This window comes from Salvelinus alpinus, chromosome 34, assembly GCF_045679555.1.
Source record: "Salvelinus alpinus chromosome 34, SLU_Salpinus.1, whole genome shotgun sequence".
NCBI lineage: Eukaryota > Metazoa > Chordata > Actinopteri > Salmoniformes > Salmonidae > Salvelinus > Salvelinus alpinus.
Genome location: NC_092119.1, coordinates 26,243,685 through 26,267,169, shown reverse-complemented (window position 1 = coordinate 26,267,169; position 23,485 = coordinate 26,243,685). Strand labels below are relative to the sequence as shown.

Below are 23,485 nucleotides of genomic sequence, written 5' to 3'. Positions count from 1 at the left end.
ATGTTTCATCATCGTCCCTCTCTCTGATCAAACCCTATATACACACTCTCTAAAGTCTGTGTTTAGCTCCTCTTTTGCCTTTCCCTCTTATACACGTTTCCCAACAACTGTAATATGTAGCATCTTGTCCTGTGAGAGATTAGTCTGATCTATACTGCTGGTGAGGGGGGGCTGAACAGAGGGGTGGGGGGTAGCCCCTCCCATAATTGGGTTAGCGTGCTGCTCCGGAGGTCTATTTTACAGGAGAGATTAGAAGAGCCCTGCGTCACTCCAGTGTGGACTGCTCCGACTGTGGATGCTGCAGAAATCCCTCTGTCTCGCCGGCCGCTTGTTCGTTCGCTCACTCCTTCACTCTCCTCTCTCGCTCTCTCTCTGGTCCTGCGACTCATCCCTTCCAGCTGTGACTGACTGAGAGAAGGCAGTTTGAGGCAGAGGCTGCAGTTCCAGTCCGGCCAGGACAGGGAAACTGCCAGAGCTCATCAGCAGCCAGGGCAGGGCCGCTGTGCTGCCGACTGCCAGTCCCAGGACAGGACCCCCTCTCCCTCCCAGGACCCCGGTGGACCGACGATATGTGCGACTGTTTCAACCTGGGCTTCCCCAACTGGCATGGCTCGCTGGGCACAGGTGGGTATCCCTCTCTCTCCTATCTCTGTTTCTATCGTTGTCCTCAACTATTCCTTGATTCAGCGCTAGAGCTCAGCATGTGTGAGTGAGTGTGTTGGGAGGCTGCTGCTGCTAAGAGCAGAGTGCTGAGTCGTGTTGCTGACCTGCTGCTTGTCTGCTTGCCTGCAGTGTGTGGATGGGTGTGTCTGCAGTGTGCTGCCTGGGTGTGCCTGCTGCGTAGGGATGTGCTTGATATGTTTACATGAGTTGATGTACTTTTTTCCAGGTGTATAGTTATTATCCAAGAGCCCAGGCAGAATGTATCAAATGATGAATGCACAGTTCACCATCTGTCATTCACAATGTAAACTTAACTTATTTAAGTTTAATATAGACACAAATTCTGAAGGCTGAACTCATTGAAAGTTTGTAACATAGCCCATGTTTGCTTGAACCATTTAAAATGAATTCAGTTTTTCAAAGCATTTCTGGGAAGGTTAAGAAGTATTTGATCTTTTGTTGAAATTGTGATAATAAAACTTTCCTTTATGATCACTAAGAATATGTTGTGCCTTTCCAATGTTAGCTATGGATTTTTATTTTCTTTAAATGCTAGATTTGTGGACATTGTTATTAGATTTTGATCATTTAAATTATTTTGTCCTTGACATGTTGAAATAATGTTTATTTTTGCATATTATCTTGACTTAAATAATTACATTTTCTTGACTAATGCAGTGCATATCATCTCAATGTTATTCTCTAACATAATCTGTAAGGGTCCATCCCACTGGGCAAAAGCTGATTGAATCAACATGGTTTCCAAGCCAACATGGTTTCCAAGAACATCTTTGTGATGACGTTGAATCAATGTGGAAAACTGATTGGATTTACAAAAAGTCATCAACTTAAGGGAATTGTGTCTTTTTGAACCTATCTTTTAGCCTAAATCCAATGACAGGGTGACATTTTTTGTTGATTTCACTTTGAATTCATGTTAGTTGACAACTCAACCAAATGTTAATCAAAACTAGATGTTGAACTGACGTCTGTGTCCAGTGGGATAATATTACAACATGAACTGCCCTCACAAAAACTGTGTAGATGCGTGAATCCAACTGGGCTCTGACCAAACAACTCTAAGTGACTACTTTCCCAAAGATGGTGGAGAAGATTGCCTGTGTCTGATGAATCTATGTTGACTCAAGGATTTGTTTTACACCTATCTGTTTGTGATTAGAATATCTGGAAGCTTTAGCTACCTTTCACCACTTTGTAATGCACACTGGGTGGACATAACTGTCCTGAAAGAACTTCCGTTATTTATTTGAACAAATGCATTTGTAATCTTTTTACACAACACACTATTGTGAATTTCGCATTGCTTTCTGATTGATTTTGTATGCATTGTGGGGCAGGTAGCCTCGAAGTTAGAGCGTTGGGCCAGTAAACGAAAGGTTGCTGGTTTGAATACCGGAGCCTAGAAGGTAAAAATCTATGTTGCTGTGCCGTTAAACAAGGCACTTAACCCTAATTTCTCCTGTGATGCTGTACAGTGGTGACCCTGGCTGTGACCGCACTCCCTGTGGGTGTCTCAGGGGGAGTTGGGATGTACAAGAAACACATTTCCATTACACACTTGTGTGTAACAGGACAAATATAAGCATTCCATTTACAATGCAGTATTTAGTGTATCATACTTTTGTACAAAAAGTGCTTTACTTGGGCACAGGTTCAAGGTTATGGAGGAAAGTGAATTCCTAGGTCTGGGAGGGACTGAAGCCAAAATGGGGCAGGGATGGGGATGATCTAATGAGATATAAGTGCCCTCTCCCCTGAGCAGAGACCTGTGCCAAATACTGGCCCAGAATTACTGTAATAGATGGTCTACTCAGCATTAGAGCCCATTGAAAGTCCATTTAAGATATCATCAACGATATCATCAATTATACACCATATACATTGGCAATCTCTTACAGACAGTCTGGGGGATGTTGTTGACTTTTATAGACATATTATTGTACTTTGCCCCTCTGTATAGAAGTATTCAGCAGTACAGGTCCCATTAGAGGGTGGGTATTCACTTATTGTTTGCTTCTAAATGTAATATATGCATGGACACGTACTCTCTCCCAGTGGGGCTATTTTTGGTACTAGTATTGGGAGGGCATCATGTGAGAATAGGGGCTAATTCTGATAGTTGAATTCCAAAACCATTATGAAACTCCTGCCACGTTAGGTGAGTATCAATTCATGTTGTGGCCGGCTAGATTGAAAGCATGCGGGATCACAGTCCCATGTCCACATAATCGTGTGGACATGGGACTGTTTTTTTCTCCCTGTCAGAAATCTGATTATACTTTAAATGCAAACAAACCACCCCCCAGAGAAAGGAGCTTGTGTCTCTTATAAAATTGGATAGGAATCATGCCCTGCTTCCCTGTAAACGAGGGACATGTAATTAATTATGCTAATGTATTTGACTAATGAGCAGAGCTCAGGGTCCTCCCAGGGCCTATGAGGATGAAAACAAACTCTAATGGCTGTAATAAGGGTCATGGGTCAGCTGGTTATGTTCAGAGAAGATGTTTGATAAAGTTGTTAGAGGAAAAAATTATGCTGTAGTGCTCCAGGTTTTTATTATTACATTATTTATTTCAGTATATATAATTACAAAATAGTTATGTAGCCACTGTTGATACATATCAAGGTGCAATCCCATTTATTAACAGGAAATTGCACATCAACCAAATTTCAATCAATCAAATGTATTTATAAAGCCCTTCTTACATCAGCTGATGTCACAAAGTGCTGTACAGAAACCCAGCCTAAAACCCCAAACAGCAAGCAATGCCGGTGTAGAAGCACAAGGTGTAGAAGCATGACTATTTATTATTTGATGTTGGCTCTGTTTAAGACTGAGAGTAACAATTAGTTTTACAGCCTAACACGTTGTTCAGGGAGGAGACTGAGGCCCATTCCCTAGCACATTAGCTAGCTAGACGCAGTCTTGACGGTGACCACACCCAAAGACAATGGTGCAGTTGCACCCGACGTGAGTCATGCTAGATTAACTCAATGAAATGTTCCAACATATTCCCTGTACGGTTTTGTCAAATCTTTACAATGTAAAATCTTTTGCTATTATAAAGTAATAGTCATATAGATTAATGTGTTTTGGGTCCTGCACAGCAGAGGACAAACAGAGCAGAAATGTGCAGACAGTATGTGTCTGTGAGTTGTGCCCTGTCCTTGAATGGCCATTGATTTATGGTATTACAGAATTCATTATTTGGTCCCACTTTATATGTGTCACTAAAACAATGTGTTTTACACAGTAATTACATTGTCATGTACGATGTGGTTAGACATTATTACAGATTACTTACCCAACTGCTATAATTGTTTGTGACTTGCACAATTTTAGAGATGTGCAAATACATTTGAACATTGAGGGGACCTTTTAAATTGTACAGTAACGGAGAGTTTGCTGACAAATCTAAGGCCTGCAAAAGGAATCATTTAAATGTGTAATCACATAAAACTCAATGTACAATCACACACCAACAATAAAACTGGTTACCTAACTACACCTGCCTACAGTATGCAATTACTATGTCAACACAGTTTGTAGGGACAACTTATATAAAGTACGGCAGACAGTGAATTAACTTAGATTCTTTTAGTGTGTCACCTTTCTGCTGCACCCATATGACAAATATTTGAGTAGGGAGTTTCTCCACGCTAAGTGCCAGTCTTGGTATGAGGAATATATGCCAGCCCCTGCCAACAAAATATAATATAACATGAACATCAGCAATTCTGGCTATTTTTTTATTGCGATATCAATTTGGAATTGTTCAGGATTATTTCAAGTATGCCCTTCCATTCAGCCCACACAGGGAGAGTTCCCTTGTTCCTCAGAGAACACAGAGTCCACTGTCTCTCTCCACAGTCATGACCCACTCCATTATTACCCTTCTCTCTGAACATGTATACAGTGTTTGCTGAAAATCAGTCAATCTGGAGAAAAAAGTGTGTAAAGAAGTCTCTGTGAGATGAGTGGAAATGACTAAATACTGTAAAGTTGACATAATATTTCTATATTTATAGCTGCGGTGTACATCCCTTGTAGGAGTGGAAAGGGTTATATACAGATATGTATTTTGGACAACATCCACACCTTCATGAGAAGTATTTAAAATATGATTTGCAACTCCAATCCTAGGATTTGGCAGACTGTCCCCTGCTGTGTGCTACTCATACTGTTACAAGATTGATCTAGAAGGCTGAGCTGCAACTGAACCGGGACCCAAAAAGTGGGCAGTATCCACCCTTCATCAGAGGCTGGTTGCTCTTACTCTCTTGGGAGCAAAAACATAGCAGCTATGTTGGGAGTTTCATTCAGTCTGTTGGTTGGAATGGTTGAGTGGAATCTGTCTGAGGCGGTATTAAATGGATAAAGCAGGTTGCTACTTTAGCTTTAAGGGTGAGATATTTCCTTCAGGTAAGCCCTCTTGATATAAGAATTTCTCCATGAAAGTGTTCTTATGTGGTTGAATTAGCCTTGGCTGAACCTTGTTGGACAAGCAAACATAGTAGTAGTAGTAGTTATTTAACTAGGCAAGTCAATTAAGAACAAATTCTTATTTACGATGACGGCCTTCATAGGGTGGAAAAAGTGCACGATGATGAGCCGGCCAAATCCGGGCCGGTTGTGATACAGCCTGGATTCAAACCAGAGTGTCTGTAGTGATGCCTCTAGCACTGAGATGCAGTGGCATAGACCGCTGCGCCACTCGGGAGCAGACACTTTGATGGCTTCTTTTATTGTCTTGACTGCTGGTGTTGACATCATGATTATTATGGACTAATGATGATTTTTACATTTCACAACACTAGCTATGTTTCCATCTAATTGGCAACCGATTTTCATGCGAATATTCTAAAATCTGCATGAAGAAAATATGTGCATTTTCCCACTAGTGTTGTGTTTCCACCAAACGGGCTTGTTGCGAATGAAAATCAGTGTGTGATGACGTGGTGCACAAAATATTGACTTACTTTTTAATTTACCTAAATAAAAATTGAAAGTTCAGTGTGTTTCCATCCTATATTTAACTCTACTGATTTTTGTCACAATAGTTTTGTCACAAAAACTATTGCGTTAAATAGCAAATGTGCCTACTCTAGTCTTAGCATATGTGCTCTAGCCAACAGCTAGCAGATACCCTACAGTGAGGGTAGGCTGTGTGGGTAGGCTAGTCTATATGATGAGATTATTATGGATTAGAGTGAGAATATTTTTATTTGTCAAACGGCAGTCAAGCATCGATCATCATGTCACCAGAATAAGACCCTCGATATTTATTGAAAAGGAGCATCAAGCTCATCATCGTGCACTTTCTCCACCCTATGAAGTTTATCATAATTTATTTCATCTGTAGCCTAATAAACTGCATGGTTTTACGAGTCGTAGTGGGAGGACCACACACCATATCATTGCGTGACTCAAAGTTGACTTCAACATGATGGTTATTATATCATTATTTGCTCATGAAGGGATTTCCACTACCATTTCTCGCATATTTAATTTTACAAACATAAAAATATCCCACCATGTCGAACAAACAAATTATCTATCTGCATTTATAAAATTGTACCGAAACTTCCTGTTTCTATCACAGTGGTCGTGAGTTTTTTTTTATATGGTATGACTTTACTCGCATAAAAACTGTGGATGGAAATGTGGTTAATGTCTAGGCCGGACTCTAGGCTATGGAATGTCAGAGGCAAACATAGTAAATCTCTTTTCAGTGTGGCAATCTTGCTAAATGCTTAAATTGTTTTTCAAATACCATCAGGTACTTATAATTTAGTTACATGTATAGTGCCTTCAGAAAGTATTCACACCTCTTGACTTTTTCCACATTTTGTTGTGTTACAGCCTGAATTTAAAATGGATTAAATTTAGATTTAGTTGTCACTGGCCTACACACAATACCCAATAATGTCAAAGTGTAATTATGTTTTTCAAATTAATAAAAAATGAAAATCTGAAATGTCTTGAGTCAATAAGAATTCAACCCCTTTGTTATGGCAAGCTAAATAAGTTCAAGAGTAAAAATGTGATTAACAAGTAACATAGTAAGTTGCATGGACTCTCTATGTGCAATAATAGTGTTTAACGTGATTTTTGAATGACTACCTCATCTCTGTACCCCACACATACAATTATCTGTAAGGTCCCTCAGTCGAGCAGTGAATTTCAAACCAGATTCAACCACAAAGACCAAGGAGATTTTCCAATGTCTCGTAAAGAAAGGCACCTATTGGTAGATCTGTAAAAAACAACAACAGTCAAATCCCTTTCAGCGTGTTGAAGTTATTTATTACACTTTGGATGGTGTATCAATACACCCAGTCACTACAAAGATACAATTGTCCTTCCTAACTCATTTACCGGAGAGGAAGGAAACAGCTCAGGGATTTCCCCATGAGGCCAATGGTGACTTTTAAACAGTTATAGAGTTTAATGTGTGTGATAGGATAAAACTGAGGATGGATCAGCAACATTGTAGTTACTTCACAAAACTAACCTACAGTAATTGACAGAGTGAAAATAAGGAAGTATCAACACTACCGGTCAAAAGTTTTAGAACACCTACTCATTCAAGGGTTTTTCTTTATTTTTACTATTTTCTACATTGTAGAATAAGTGAATTCATCAAAACTATAAAATAACACATATTAATAATGTAGTAACCAAAACAGTGTTAAACAAATCAAAATATATTTTATGTTTTAGATTCTTCTTGGCATTCTCTCGACCAGCGTCACCTGTAATGCTTTTCCAACAGTCTTGAAGGAGTTCCCACATATGCTGAGCACTTGTTGGCTGCTTTTCCTTCACTCTGCGGTCCGACTCGTCCCAAACCATCTCAATTTGGTTGAGGTCGGGGGATTGTGGAGGCCAGGTAAAATAGCCCTTACACAGCACGGAGGGGTTTTGGGTCATTCTCCTGTTGAAAAACAACTGAGCCCAAACCAGATGGGATGGCGTATCGCTGCAGGAAGCTGTGGTAGTCATGCTGGTTAAGTGTGCCTTGAATTCTAAATAAATCACAGACAGTGTCATCAGCAAAGCACCGCCACACCATGCATGACACCTCCTCCTCCATGCTTTATGGAGGGAAATACACATGCAGAGATCATCCGTTCACCCACACTGCGTCTCACAAAGACACGGCGGGTGGAACCAAAAATCTCCAGTTTGGACTCCAGACCAAAGGACAAATTTCCACCGGTCTAATGTCCATTGCTCGTGTTTCTGGACCCAACTAAGTCTATTCTTCTTATTGATATCTTTAAGTAGTGGTTTCTTTGCAGCAATTCGACCATGGAGGCCTGATTCACACAGTCTCCTCTGAACAGTTGATGTTGAGATGTGTCTGCTATTTGAACCCTGTGAAGCATTTATTTGGGCTGCAATTTATGAGGCTGGTAACTCGACATTTTCCATATTGACTGACCTTCATGTCTTAAAGTAATGATGGACTGTTGTTTCTCTTTGCTCATTTGAGCTGTTCTTGGCATAATATGGACTTGGTCTTTTACCAATTAGGGCTATCTTCTGTATGCCCCCCTCCCCCCTACCTTGTCACAACACAACTGATTGGCTCAAACACATTAAGAAGGAAAGAAATTCCACAAATTAACTTTTAACAAGGCACACCTGTTAATTGAAATGCATTCCAGGTGACTACCTCATGAAGTTGGTTGAGAGCTTGCCAAGCTGCCATCAAGGCAAAGGGTGGCAATTTGAAGAATCTCAAATATAAAATATATTTTTATTTGCTTAACACTTTTTTGGTTACTACATTATTCCATATGTGTTATTTCATAGTTTTGACGTCTTCACTATTATTCTACAATGTAGAAAATAGTAAAAATAAAGAAAAACCCTTGAATGAGTTGGTGTTCTAAAACTTTCGACCAGTTGTGTACATAATACAAATATTCCAAAACATGCATCCTGTTTGCAACAAGGCACTAAAGTAATACTGCAAAAAATGTGGCAAAGCAATTAACTTTTTGTCCTGAATACAAAGTATTGTTTGGGGCAAATCCAATACAACATATTACTCAGTTACCACTCTCCATATTTTCAAGCATAGTGGCTGCATCATGTTATGGGTATGTTTGTAATTGTTAAGGAATGGGGAGTTTTTCAGGACAAAACAGAAACGGAATGGAGCTAAGCACAGGCAAATTCCTAGACGAAAAACTGGTTCAGTCTGCTTTCCATCAGACACTGGGAGATGTATTCACCTTTCAGCAGGACAAATCTCCACGCTAACCTAAAATACAAGGCCAAATCTACACTGGAGTTGCTTACCAAGAAGACATTGAATGTTCCTGAGTGGCCGAGTTACAGTTTTGACTTAAATCTACTTGAAAATCTATGGCAAGACCTGAAAATGGTTGTCTAGCAATGATCCACAACCAATATGACAGCGCTTGAAGAATTTTGTAAAAAATGATGGGCAAATGTTGCACAATCCAGGTGTGGAAAGCTCTCTCAGACTTACCCAGAAAGACTCACCGCTGTAATCTCTGCCGAAGGTGCTTCTACAAAGTAGACGTATTGGCTAATTGGGGTCTGAATACTTATGTAAAACATATATTTCTGTATTTAATTTTCAATACATTTGCAAACATTAAAAACACGTTTTCACTTTGTCATTATGGGGTATAGTGTGTAGATGGGTGAGGATTTTTATTTATTTAATCCAATTTAAAATCTTGGAAGAAGTCAAGGGGTATGGATACTTTCTGAAGGCACTGTATGTGCAGTTTAATACTGACACACTGACACAGCACTGACACATGGTCATGTTGAAAAAGTTGTTCTACTGCATAGTGTGACTCCCTTTGAACCACCTGAGCCTTGATCCTCATAAGGTACTTGCTAAGGGAATGACACACCCTTTCAATAGGAAGTTCCCACACATAGTGTATGTCACGCCTGCTCCCGCTCCCCCTTCCTGGCGCTCAAGGGCGCCAGGCTGCCCATCATTACGCACATCTGTCACCATTGTTACACGCACCAGCGCTTCTTTGGACTCACCTGGACTCCATTACTTTGTTGATTGCTCCTCCTATATCTGTCTGTTCCTCGGTTTGATCCCCGTGTCAGCATTATTGTCGTTATGTTTCCCCTGTCCAGACGCTGTCCTTGTTCGTTTCATGTCAGTTATTTATTTAATGTTCACTCCCTGTACTTGCTTCTCGTCTGTCAGTGTCTGTCCTTACACTGTATACACACAAACTCACAAGCAAACAAAGAATTGTATACACAGCAATTCCCTATTACTTATCGCTCAAACTAACCAGCATGTTTTCAAGTGTGGCATACAACGTCAATTCATTTTACGATTCAAAAATATTGTGAATGTTTTCATACATGTTTTGGGCTCTCTACACTTTATTGCTTGCAATGTTTCGACCAGAACACATCAAACATGTTTACTTGTCTAAGTCAATCAATATCACATACAACATCTCAGAATGTAAACTCAGCATTGGATAATACTGAGCGGGGAACTTGTCTCACCTGTAACAAAGCATTTTTGATAGACAATCTTGATTTTCACGTCAACATGAAAAGAGTTTATTCAACCCCACTGCATCTTCTGATTTTATGAGACACCACTGCTTTTCACCGCTGCAATGATCTGACCAGTGACTTACAGTAGGCCTATTGTGAAGCTTCAGTCCAACCATGAGGTACTCAGCAGCTAATATGATAACATTGATAGCATTATTTGTTCTTGAATATTTGTTTTATTTCTCAGAAATGGATACTCAAGTGGCATCAGGGCAGGGGTAACTTGACAATGGAAAATATGATCACAGTATGATTGTCTATCAAAGATGATAATAATAACAATCACATTGATCCGGATGATACATTTTGAAAACGACACTCCCTTACCTACTGTACACTTCAAGGCAAATTTTGAGTTAAATCTCAAGATCAATAGAGTGGATCACTTAACAGGCAGCTGTGGAAGCTGGGTCCTTTGGGAATTCTTGCCAGGAAGAACTTCCAATAATCTCCTCCTGGGCTTTAGTATCTCTAAAGAACTCTGATACCCTGGTCAGACAGGGAGGGAGGGACGATCATCTGAAATATTTTGATAATGTTATATCCCGATAATATTCACAATAGATGTGAACAAAACATGGAAATCTTCTCCAATACCTGGTTACCTAATGAGAGATATTCTGAGGCTTTATTTTTTATTTTATGTTACTTAACATTTATTTAAATCGGCAAGTCAGTTAAAAACAAATTATTATTTACAATGACTGTCACGTTCGTCGTATGAATCGGACCAAGGCGCAGCGTGGTATGCGTACATTCTTCTTTATTTAAGAATGAACACTGAACAAACGAACAAAATAACAAACTGAACCGTGAAGCTAATATGAGTAGTGTAGACAGGCAACTAAACATAGAACAAGAACCCACGAACACCAAAGGAGAAATGGCTACCTAAATATGATCCCCAATCAGAGACAACGATAAACAGCTGCCTCTGATTGGGAACCATATCAGGCCACCATAGACATACAAATCACCTAGACCTACAAAAACCCTAGACATACAAAAAACCCTAGACAATAGAAAAACTAACGTACCCACCCTAGTCACACCCTGACCTAACCAAAATATAAAGAAAACCGAGATATCTCAGGTCAGGGCGTGACAATGGCCTACCAAAAGGCAAAAGGCCTCCTGCGGGGACGGGGGCTGGGATAAAAAAAATAATAAAACAATATATATAAATGTAGGACAAAACACACATCACGACAAGAGAGACAACACAACACTACAAAAAGAGAGACCTAAGACAACAACATAGCAAGGCAGCAACACATGACGACACAGCATGGTAGCAACATAACAACAACATGGTAGCAACACAACATGGTAGTAGCACAAAACATGGTACAAACATTATTGGACACAGACAACAGCACAAAAGGCAAGAAGGTAGAGACAACAATACATCACACAAAGCAGCCACAACTGTCAGTAAGAGTGTCCATGATTGAGTCTTTGAATGAAGAGACTGAGATAAAACTGTCCAGTTTGAGTGTTTGTTGCAGCTCGTTCCAGTCGCTAGCTGCAACAAACTGAAAAGAGGAGCGACCCAGGGATGTGTGTGCTTTGGGGACCTTTAACAGAATGTGACTGGCAGAACGAGTGTTGTATGTGGAGGATGAGGGCTGCAGCAGATATCTCAGATAGGGGGGAGTGAGGCCTAAGAGGATTTTATAAATAAGCACCAACCAGTGGGTTGCAACCATTTGAGAACTGTGGTGGTTTACCTTGAACTAAATATGCTCTTATTATTTTTCTCTTTTTATTCTTTATTTTGAGTAGGGTCCGGACGAAGGCTGAAGGGACCAGAGCCTGACACGGTGGATGATTCAGTGAGTGGCTCTACTGATATGGCAAACCTATTGTTTGCATTGGTGGACATCATGTGAATACTAAAGACTATGGGAAAGACACCCAACTCATTTGAATTAATCTCCATATAGTAACAAAAATAACTTACTTTTAACATTTTTGTTGTAGATATGTGAAGAGCCATCTGAGTTTATAGAGGGGGAGAGACCTCGCCCTCAAGGATCCTCCCCTGTAGATGAATACCCTGAGACTGACAAATACAAGGACAGTGATAAACAGGTACACAATGCTGTATATTTCATCCAACCATCATGTTGACTTGCAGTGTGGATTTTTGTCAGACCGTCTGATTTCTTTAACATTCATTTTAGGGTGGAGGTGGGAGTGGCAAAAAAGGAAAGAGAGGTTTTGGGTCCCTGTTTGAAAAGCGCTCCCCTGCCAAGATGAGTCAACTGGAGGTCAGACAAGTCTGCATTATCTTTAACTCATGAAGCATGGCTTCAGGTTTTCATTTGTGGTACATAACATGTTGGTATTTCAACATTTCTCATGTTTTTCTTTCATTATTTTTTTTTGTGTAAACTCAGAGCCCAGAGTCAGGAGTGATTGTGAAAATGGCAAAAGAGACATGTGCCGAGGGCCTTGTTGTAAGTGGAGGGAAGGAGGGAATCTTCATCAAGGAAGTGAGGCCAGAGTCACCAGCCTCAAAGCTTCTTAGTGTACATGAGGGTAAGCAGACAAACAGCTCCATGTTCTTTCAGACGCTGAACCAAAAAAGTAGCCTATAGACCAAAAGCTGAAAGCAAAGGACATATCGGTGAAATGTGGAGTGAAATGGGTTAAATGTGAAGTAACAGAGCCAAGGTTGTTTTTGCTATCCAGGGTAAGAGACTCCCACATTTTTGGCTTTGAATGATCGTATATGTTAGAGTTCTACAGTTCAAATGTTGATTTATTGGTATTTCTATGTCTTCCTTTTGTTCATTCAGGTGATCAGATACTCAGTGCCACTGTGTATTTTGACGATGTTACATATGAAGATGCTCTACAGATATTGGAACATGCCCAGCCTTACAAGATGGAGTTACTTCTGAAACGCAAACCAATAAAGACATCCACCCTTGAGAGTGAACCAGCCCTTGAAATCATCCAAGTAACTATCACTATGTTCTTTTTCTGGATATGTAGATTAGTGTTATGTCTTTGGCTCTTTTTCTCATTCAGCAATCAATCAGCTATTCACTTTTGTTATCCTACAGGTGGAAGAAGGTTCCTCTCCGGAAATGAGGGGACATTCAAAGACAAAAAAGCATGGTGACCGAATCTCTTGGCCCAAGTTCCCCTCCTTCAGCAAAAGTCAAAAGTCCCATTTTAAGAGGTCTCACAGTACTTCAGAGGCAGATGATAAGAGGAAGCTGGAGCTTAGCCCTACAACAAGTGACACAGAGTCGCCAATAAAATCTCAGGAGGCTGTTATAGGAAAGACAAAGAAGCATAAGATAAAGATATCAAGCATGAAGATGAAGGGCCGCAAGAGCATGTCTGTTGAGCAGCCGGACCAGAACATACACATACTAACTGTAGAACGTGTAGAGGGTATGGAAAACCAACAGAGTCAAGATGACATACACTCACCGGATGGTCTAGAGAGCGCATCAGTAGATACATCTCAAGTATATGTATTAGAATCAGAATCTGAAAAAATTGAATCCACCAAGATAAGAAATGAATGCATTCTTCCAAACCTGGCAGGCTCTGAAACTAAACAACACAAGGTAGAACTCATTAGTCTGGACAAAACTTTGAAAACCACAGACATAACAGTTGCTCTTGCTGATCAAGAAAGTCCCTCAACCAAGAAATCTCCAGAGGGAAAGAAAAAGAAGAAAGAGAATAAAGAGAGGTCAGAACTAAAGTTTACATTCAAGGGAAATGAGAAAAAAGACAAACACAAGCAAAACATACCAGTAAAATTATCACTAAAAAGCCTGAAGACACCAAGAGCAGATATGATAACATCTGATCTGTCTGCACATGACAATACATTGCTGAGCCCAACAGTAGTATCACATACGGAGCTGGAGGAGTGTCAACTCCCAATTGATATCAACACTCAAGTAATCATCAATGAGAGTTCAGGGAAAACCCTACCCTCCACTGATATGGAAATGAGCATGCCAAAAGTAGACATCTGCCTTGACATGTCAGATATAGGACTTATCAGGAAATCCCCTCAGATTGGACAAGAACAACACTTGAAAGAAACATATGTTAAAACTGATGTGAATGCACAGGAAATTAGCATACATGCTAAGGTCATCAGTATTACAATGGAACCTGACTCGCAGATGGAAATACAAGCTTCAAAGTTACCTACAGAGAGAAGCATTGATGATGTTTTAGCACAAATTGGTACAAGATCTGCTCCCAAATTTAAACTGCAGAGGGTGGATCCTGCTGACTTTGTTACTGACAAACCCATAAAAATGACAGACGTGAAGATTGTAGAAATGGACGTGAAAGGACTTACAGTTGAGGATAAGGGTTTAAAGATACTTCCAAGCCGTGAGGATATTGAGATCCCAGGCATAGAAGATGCATCATTAACTAGCATCAAGGCCCCAGTGATAAAACAGCCTAAAACAGCATTCACTCTTCCTGTTGAAGAAATCCAGGCGCAGACTGTACAGATGGTTATAGACGTTGATAGAGTTAAAGAGGCTGTCTCCAAATTGCCAGGGTTCAAGCTGCCGAAGGGTGACATTGCAGGCCTGCCTGCTCATCAACAAATCACAATGACAGACGTGAATACAGAAAGAGTAGATGCCACCCTATCTAAAATCACAGACATAAAGGCACAGTTGGACACATATGTCAAAAAGAGTGACATAAATGCTTTACCAGAAAAGTTGAGCAGGAGCTCAGTTACCACATTCAAATTGCCAAAGACCCAACTTTTTGATCTAGGTGCTCATGAACCTATTACTATGACAGAAATAGACGATACAAAAACAAAACAGGAAGCTGGAAAGACCAATGAGGATGAAATCCAAATTGAACTCCATAAACGAGAGAACGTAGAGAAAGCTGGAATGGAAACTATACAACAAAAAGGAACTCCCAACAAAGTGGAAAAGGAAAAAGAGACTGGTGAAATTCTGGAGCCTAAGTTGGCAGTACCAGTACCTGAGGGGCCAACCATCACATCTGAGGAGAGAAATCGTATACCTGCCACTTACACTAAAGGATTAGATAAGAAGTCAAAGAAAGCAAATATTTCAATGCCTAGGTTTGGAATAACACAAACGGATATTAGATTCCCAGACATTGGGATTGGACTACCAAAAAGAGACACCTCGGTGGAAAAGAAGGATGAGGTCAAAGATGAAAGCAATGCATTGCACCTTGAAATGAAAATGTCAGAGGCTGAAATTAAACTCAGCAAAGTACCAGATTCGGAATATTCCACTATCAAAACTCATGTGACAGACCATCAAACACCTACAATACGAACTTTATGCTCAGAAACAATGCCAGAGGTACCTTCATCTGACATTAAAGGAGCAGTTATGGGCATTGATGTCCAATCTGTTGATGTCGGGAGAGCAGACATCCAAATACCGGATGTTGAAGTCGAAGTACCCTCCGTTGAAGTTGAAATACCAGAAACAGTTTATAAAGATATTGATGTGAAAATGAATAAACGACAGATATCATTCCCCAAAATTGGAGTTAAAGCCCCAGAGATTGATGTTAGTGTGCTAAAACCAGACATCTCTCTTCCCGAGGGAAACATGGAGGTCAAATTGCCTGAGGTGGAAATTGAAGTTCCAGAGCTTCAAGTGGAAGTGAAAGATACTGTAGGGTCCCCCTCAAGATTTAAAATCCCAACTTTAAAATTCCCTCAATTTGGAACAGTTGCTCCAATCGTCACAGTAGAGTTACCTGATGTGGACAAGGATATCAAACTTCATGGAACTGAAAGACCAGAACCCAAGCTGTCAATATCAGGAAAAGTTCATGCAGTTGACTTTGAGAAACAGAGTGACTTTAAAAAATCTAGTGTTAAGATCGCATCTATAGATGTGGATGTGAAGACTAAAGGACTTGAACTGGAGGGACAAGGAAGCAAGTTTAAACTGCCAAATCAGGGAATTTCATTACCAAAAGTAAAAGGTCCTGAGATCGATTTAGGTGTATCGAAGAAAGACATAGATGTCACTTTACCAGAGACCAACGTGGAGATCCAACCACCTGATGTTGAACTCAAAGTGTCTTCTGGTGAAGTTGAAATGCCTGAGCGAGCTGCTACAGAGATTGATGTGAAAGTGAAAAAGCCACGGATTTCATTTCCAAGGCTTGGATTTTCAAAACCTGAAGTATGTGAGGTTGATGTCAGTCTTCCAAAGGTGGATATTTCTCTTCAAGAAGGAAATGTGGGAGTCAAAAAGTCAGAGGTGGAAATGACAGCTCCAGAGATTCAAGATGAAGTGAAACATGATATTGAGCTTGAGGGACAAGGAAGTAAGTTCAAACTACCCAAATTTGGAATCTCAATGCCAAAGGTAAAAGGTCCTGAGATTGATTTAAGTTTATCAAAGAAAGTCATAGATGTCACTTTACCAGAGGACAAAGTGGAGGTCCAACCACCTGATGTTGAAATCGAAGTGCATTCTGGTCAAGTTCAAATGCCAGAGGGAGCTGCTACAGAGATTGATGTGAAAATGAAGAAGCCCCGAATGTCATTTGGATGGTTTTCAAAACCAGAAGTGAAAGCACCGGAGGTTGATGTCAGTCTTCCAAAGGTGGGCATTTCGCTTCCAGAAGGAAAGGTGGAGTTCAAAGAGCCAGAGGTGGAAATTAAAGCTCCAGAGAGTCAAGTTGAAGTGAAACATGATATTGAGCTTCAGGGACAAGGAAGTAAGTTCAAACTACCAACATTTGGAATCTCATTGACGAAGGTTAAAAGTTCTGAAATTGACTTAAGTGTGTCAAAAACAGATGTAGATGTCGACTTACCAGAGAGAAGAGCAGCTCTTCAACTACCTGATGTTGAAGTCGGAGTGCCCTCTGTTGAAGTTGAAAAACGAGAAGCAGTTTCTAAAGATAGTGATGTGAAAATGAAAAAGCCCCGAATGTCATTCCCCAAATTTGGATTTTCAAAACCAGAAGTGAAAGCACCTGAGGTTGATGTCAGTCTTCCAGAGGTGGATATTTCTCTTCCAGAGGGAAAGGTGGAGGTCAAAGAGCCTGAGGTGGAAATTGAAGCTCCAGAGATTCAAGCTGAGGTGAAAGATACTGTAGGCTCCCCCTCAAGATTCAAAATGCCAACTTTAAAATTCCCTCAATTTGGAGCAGCTGCTCCAAACATCACAGTAGAGGTACCTGATGTGGACAAGGACATCAAGGTTCATGAATCTCAAATTCCAGAAACCAAGCTGACAATGTCAGCCATTAACATTGAAAAGCCAAGTGTTGACCTTAAAGGCCCATCTATAGATCTGGATGTGAAGAGCAAAAGACTTGACATTGTCACTTTACCAGAGGCCAGCGTGGAGGTCCAACCACATAGCACTGAACTCAAAGTGCCTTCTGGTAAAGATGAAATTCCTGAAGGAGTTGCTACAGAAATGGATGTGAAAATGAAAAAGCCACGGATGTCATTTGGATGGTTTTCAAAATCAGAAGTGAAAGCACCAGAGGATGATGCCAGTCTTCCAAAGGGGGATATTTCTCTTCCAGAGGTAAAGGTGGAGGTCAAAGAGTCAGAGGTGGAAATTAAAGCTCCAGAAAATCAAGTTGAAATGAAACATGGAATTGAGCTTGAGGGACAAGGAAGTAAGTTCAAACTACCAAAATTTGGAATCTCATTGCCGAAGGTTAAAGGTCCTGAATTTGACTTAAGTATCTCAAAGACAGATGTAGATGTCAACTTACCAGAGAGAAGAGCAGACCTCCAACTACCTGATGTTGAAGTCGGAGTGCCCTCTGTTGAAGTTGAAATACCAAAAGCAGTTTCTAAAGATATTGATGTGAAAATGAAAAAGCCCCGAATGTCATTCCCCAAATTTGGATTTTCAAAACCAGAAGTGAAAGCACCTGAGGTTGATGTCAGTCTTCCAGAGGTGGATATTTCTTTTCCAGAGGAAAAGGTGGAGGTCAAAGAGCCTGAGGTAGAAATTGAAGCTCCAGAGATTCAAGCTGAGGTGAAAGATACTGTAGGCTCCCCCTCAAGATTCAAAATGCCAACTTTAAAATTCCCTCAATTTGGAGCAGCTGCTCCAAACATCACAGTAGAGGTACCTGATGTGGACAAGGACATCAAGGTTCATGAATATGAAATTCCAGAAACCAAGCTGACAATGTCAGCCATTAACATTGAAAAGCCAAGTATTGACCTTAAAGGCCCATCTATAGATCTGGATGTGAAGAGCAAAAGACTTAACATTGTCACTTTACCAGAGGCCAGCGTGGAGGTCCAACCACATAGCACTGAACTCAAAGTGCCTTCTGGTAAAGATGAAATTCCTGAAGGAGTTGCTACAGAAATGGATGTAAAAATGAAAAAGCCACGGATGTCATTTGGATGGTTTTCAAAATCAGAAGTGAAAGCACCGGAGGATGATGCCAGTCTTCCAAAGGGGGATATTTCTCTTCCAGAGGTAAAGGTGGAGGTCAAAGAGTCAGAGGTGGAAATTAAAGCTCCAGAAAATCAAGTTGAAATGAAACATGGAATTGAGCTTGAGGGACAAGGAAGTAAGTTCAAACTACCAAAATTTGGAATCTCATTGCCGAAGGTTAAAGGTCCTGAATTTGACTTAAGTATCTCAAAGACAGATGTAGATGTCAACTTACCAGAGAGAAGAGCAGACCTCCAACTACCTGATGTTGAAGTCGGAGTGCCCTCTGTTGAAGTTGAAATACCAAAAGCAGTTTCTAAAGATATTGATGTGAAAATGAAAAAGCCCCGAATGTCATTCCCCAAATTTGGATTTTCAAAACCAGAAGTGAAAGCACCTGAGGTTGATGTCAGTCTTCCAGAGGTGGATATTTCTTTTCCAGAGGAAAAGGTGGAGGTCAAAGAGCCTGAGGTAGAAATTGAAGCTCCAGAGATTCAAGCTGAGGTGAAAGATACTGTAGGCTCCCCCTCAAGATTCAAAATGCCAACTTTAAAATTCCCTCAATTTGGAGCAGCTGCTCCAAACATCACAGTAGAGGTACCTGATGTGGACAAGGACATCAAGGTTCATGAATATGAAATTCCAGAAACCAAGCTGACAATGTCAGCAATTAACATTGAAAAGCCAAGTATTGACCTTAAAGGCCCATCTATAGATCTGGATGTGAAGAGCAAAAGACTTAACATTGTCACTTTACCAGAGGCCAGCGTGGAGGTCCAACCACATAGCACTGAACTCAAAGTGCCTTCTGGTAAAGATGAAATTCCTGAAGGAGTTGCTACAGAAATGGATGTAAAAATGAAAAAGCCACGGATGTCATTTGGATGGTTTTCAAAATCAGAAGTGAAAGCACCGGAGGATGATGCCAGTCTTCCAAAGGGGGATATTTCTCTTCCAGAGGTAAAGGTGGAGGTCAAAGAGTCAGAGGTGGAAATTAAAGCTCCAGAAAATCAAGTTGAAATGAAACATGGAATTGAGCTTGAGGGACAAGGAAGTAAGTTCAAACTACCAAAATTTGGAATCTCATTGCCGAAGGTTAAAGGTCCTGAATTTGACTTAAGTGTGTCAAAGACAGATGTAGATGTCAACTTACCAGAGAGAAGAGCAGACCTCCAACTACCTGATGTTGAAGTCGGAGTGCCCTCTGTTGAAGTTGAAATACCAAAAGCAGTTTCTAAAGATATTGATGTGAAAATGAAAAAGCCCCGAATGTCATTCCCCAAATTTGGATTTTCAAAACCAGAAGTGAAAGCACCTGAGGTTGATGTCAGTCTTCCAGAGGTGGATATTTCTTTTCCAGAGGAAAAGGTGGAGGTCAAAGAGCCTGAGGTAGAAATTGAAGCTCCAGAGATTCCACCTGAGGTGAAAGATACTGTAGGCTCCCCCTCAAGATTCAAAATGCCAACTTTAAAATTCCCTCAATTTGGAGCAGCTGCTCCAAACATCACAGTAGAGGTACCTGATGTGGACAAGGACATCAAGGTTCATGAATCTGAAATTCCAGAAAGCAAGCTGACAATGTCAGCCATTAACATTGAAAAGCCAAGTGTTGACCTTAAAGGCCCATCTATAGATGTGGATATGAAGAGTAAAACACTTGAAATTGTCACTTTACCAGAGGCCAGCGCGGATGGCCAACCACCTAGAATTGAACTCAAATTGTCTTCTGGTGAAGTTGAAATGCCTGAAGGAGCTGCTACAGAGATTGATGTGAAAATGAAAAAGCCACGGATGTCATTTGGATGGTTTTCAAAACCAGAAGTGAAATCACCGGTGGTTAATGTCAGTCTTCCAAAGGGGGATATTTCTCTTCCAGGGGGAAAGGTGGAAGTCAAAGAGCCAGCCGTGGAAATTAAAGCTCCAGAAATTCAAGTTGAAATGAAACATGGAATTGAGCTTGAGGGACAAAGAAGTAAGTTCAAACTACCACAATTTGGAATCTTATTGCCGAAGGTTAAAGGTCCTGAAATTGGCTTAAGTGTCTCAAAGACAGATGTAGATGTCGACTTACCAGAGAGAAGAGCAGACCAACTACCTGATGTTGAAGTCGGAGTGCCCTCTGTTGAAGTTGAAATACCAGAAGCAGTTTCTAAAGATATTGATGTGAAAATGAAAAAGCCCCGAATGTCATTCCCCACATTTGGATTTTCAAAACCAGAAGTTAAAGCACCTGAGGTTGATGTCAGTCTTCCAAAGGTGGATATTTCTCTTCCAGAGGGAAAGGTGGAGGTCAAAGAGCCTGAGGTGGAAATTGAAGCTCCAGAGATTCAAGTTGAAATTAAACATGATGTTGAACATGAGGGACAAGGAAGTATATTCAAACTATCAACGTTTGGAATGTCATTGCCAAAGGTAAAAGGTCCTGAGATGGATTTAAGTTTATCAAAGAAAGTCATAGAAGTCACCTTACCAGAGGCCAGCGTGGAGGTCCAACCACCTAGCGTTGAACTCAAAGTGCCTTCTGGTGAAATTAAAATGCCCGATGGAGCTGCTACAGGAATTGATGTGAAAATGAACATACCACAGATGTCATTTGGATGGTTTTCCAAACCAGAAGTGAAATCACCTGAGGTTGATGTCAGTCTTCCAAAGGTGAACATTTCACTTCCAGAGGGAAATGTGGAGGTCAAAGAGCCTGAGGTGGAAATGAAAGCTCTGGAGAGTCAAGTTGAAATGAAACATGAAGGTTTATCAGTTGATGGAAAACTACAAACATCAGAGATGGCATTCAAAATGGCAACATTCAAATTCCCTACATTTGGTGCAACGTCAAAGGTTGTAGTCGATGTCTCTGATAAAGAGAAGGATATTAATGTGCCTGGGGTAGAAATTATAGATCAACTACTTGGAGCTTCATTACAAATTGATTTACCGGAACACGGGGACACAGTTGACATTAAAGGATCTAGAGAAGTACAGCTACATGATGCTGGATCTGAAAGGCCCTCAGTTAAAGGTGGAATGGCAATAGCCGAAGTGGATGTTCCTGAAGTTGAAGTTTCAAAACTGACAATTGATGATAAAGGCAATGGCTCCCCCAGCAAAGGTCAAGGCTCACCCAGTAAAGGTCAAGGCTCGCCTAGTAAATTCAAACTTCCAAGCTTCAAAATGCCCAGATTGAGCATTTCAAAATCCAAACCTGAGAATGAACATGATGATATAAATCCAAATGTTATTTTGGAGAATTATGAGATTCAAGTGAAACCACAAGAACCAGAGAAATCACCAAAGTTGACTTTGACAACATTTGGGGAGGTATTAAGAAGCATTGATGTTGAATTTGATGTTCCCAAATTAGAGGAAGTGGAAGAGAAGCTCACAGGCTCAAGGGAAGATATAACAGCCTCAGGGAAAACCGAACTAAATGCTCAAACCAGTGTTGAAACCCAGTCTAAGCATAAAGAGGAAGAAGCCAAAGAAAAATCTAAATTTGGGTGGTTTAAGTTTCCCACAGTTGGACTATCTTCTTCAGAATCTGCCAAGACTTTAGAAAAATACACTTCTGAGAAAGAAGGAAGTGAGAAAAGCCCTGACTCTGTGGAACAGGACGTCAGCTTGACCTTTTCAGTACACTCATCGGATGCTTTTGCAGATATTAGTTCAACAGTCACAAGCGAACAATTTGGTCCATCATTGGCCTCTCCAACCAAAGTCACAGTGAAATACTCCGACCCTATTGCCACTGAGGTACAGGGTGATGTCATCACCTCCACAGCAAGGACAAAATTGATCGCCTTTGAACCCTACTTGGCAGAGAAAGTCACCACTCCAATGTCCTCCGGAGTTTCCTCCTCATCAGTGGACACCCTAAAATTGGAGTCTGGTACACATGTCAGCACATCCAATATACAAGCAATACCAGACACACAGAAGGCCACGCTCTTAACAGATTTTGGATTGCAGACAGGGACCACTGGAGTTTCTTCTGCATCTTGGTCAGTGGACGACACCAACAAAACACAGAGTGAAGGGCAAACAGTTATTGAGAGGCATGTAGTTATGGAAATGTCAGGCACTGACAGGGAAACGGTTTTCATAACCCAAAAAGTTACACATGTGTTTGGGGCTGAGCACATCTCAGATGAAACAGCCTCATCTATCAAACAGATGAAAGACACTATGCAGTCTGAGAAAATGACATTTTTTGATGGGGCTGAATTGGAGTGACTGGGAGGAATACAGTATGATAAATCCCTCCATTGAGGAGTAATATCAGTCAGATTATTATTGTGCTCTTATTAATTGTGCTTTAATTTATGACCAAGTTTTAATATATACAGTTCAATGTTTTGAGTGTTTACTGAGTACACTATATATGTTCACAAATTGGCATACACGCCCATGATACAGGTAGCGATGTAAAAGCCAACTTTGTCACTTCAATGTAATTACTACCACTGAGACCAGGTCAATTCTACAGTAACAGAGTGACAGCAGCTAGGTTTCCATCCAATTGGCGACAGATTTTCATGCGAATATTCAAAAATCTGCATAAAGAAAATATGTAATTTTCAAAATACATAAATCATCCCCGTATGATGCAATCTGCAGCATACAGGGATGATTTCTATATTTTGAAAGTTACATATTTTGAAAATTTGATTGCTGATAAGCAAAACATTTTGGGACTATGTCAACAATGAACTAATGAAACAAATACCAAAAGATCGTTTCTGGGTGGAATTTTTCTTTAAGTTTATGCATTAACTCAGAATTA

General features: G+C 40.5%; 1 protein-coding gene across 1 annotated transcript; it reads left to right on the top strand.

Moving 5' to 3' along the window:
• Positions 1–264: 264 nt before the first annotated feature.
• On the top strand, positions 265–23,057 carry LOC139563542 (neuroblast differentiation-associated protein AHNAK). The gene is made up of 7 exons (XM_071382292.1): positions 265–624; positions 12,059–12,108; positions 12,257–12,367; positions 12,460–12,546; positions 12,676–12,817; positions 13,078–13,241; positions 13,348–23,057. The coding sequence occupies exons 1-7, from the start codon at positions 570–572 to the stop codon at positions 22,933–22,935; spliced, it is 10,197 nt and encodes a 3,398-aa protein (XP_071238393.1). The 5' UTR covers positions 265–569; the 3' UTR covers positions 22,936–23,057.
• The last annotated feature ends 428 nt before the right edge of the window (positions 23,058–23,485 follow it).

Bases quoted from the DNA above. Each gene is read 5' to 3' on its own strand.
- LOC139563542 (XM_071382292.1), top strand. From the start codon at position 570: ATGTGCGACTGTTTCAACCTGGGCTTCCCCAACTGGCATGGCTCGCTG. The intron at 12,109-12,256 runs GTGAGTGGCTCT...TTTTTGTTGTAG, and splicing joins CTGACACGGTGGATGATTCA to ATATGTGAAGAGCCATCTGA. The intron at 12,818-13,077 runs GTAAGCAGACAA...TTGTTCATTCAG, and splicing joins GCTTCTTAGTGTACATGAGG to GTGATCAGATACTCAGTGCC.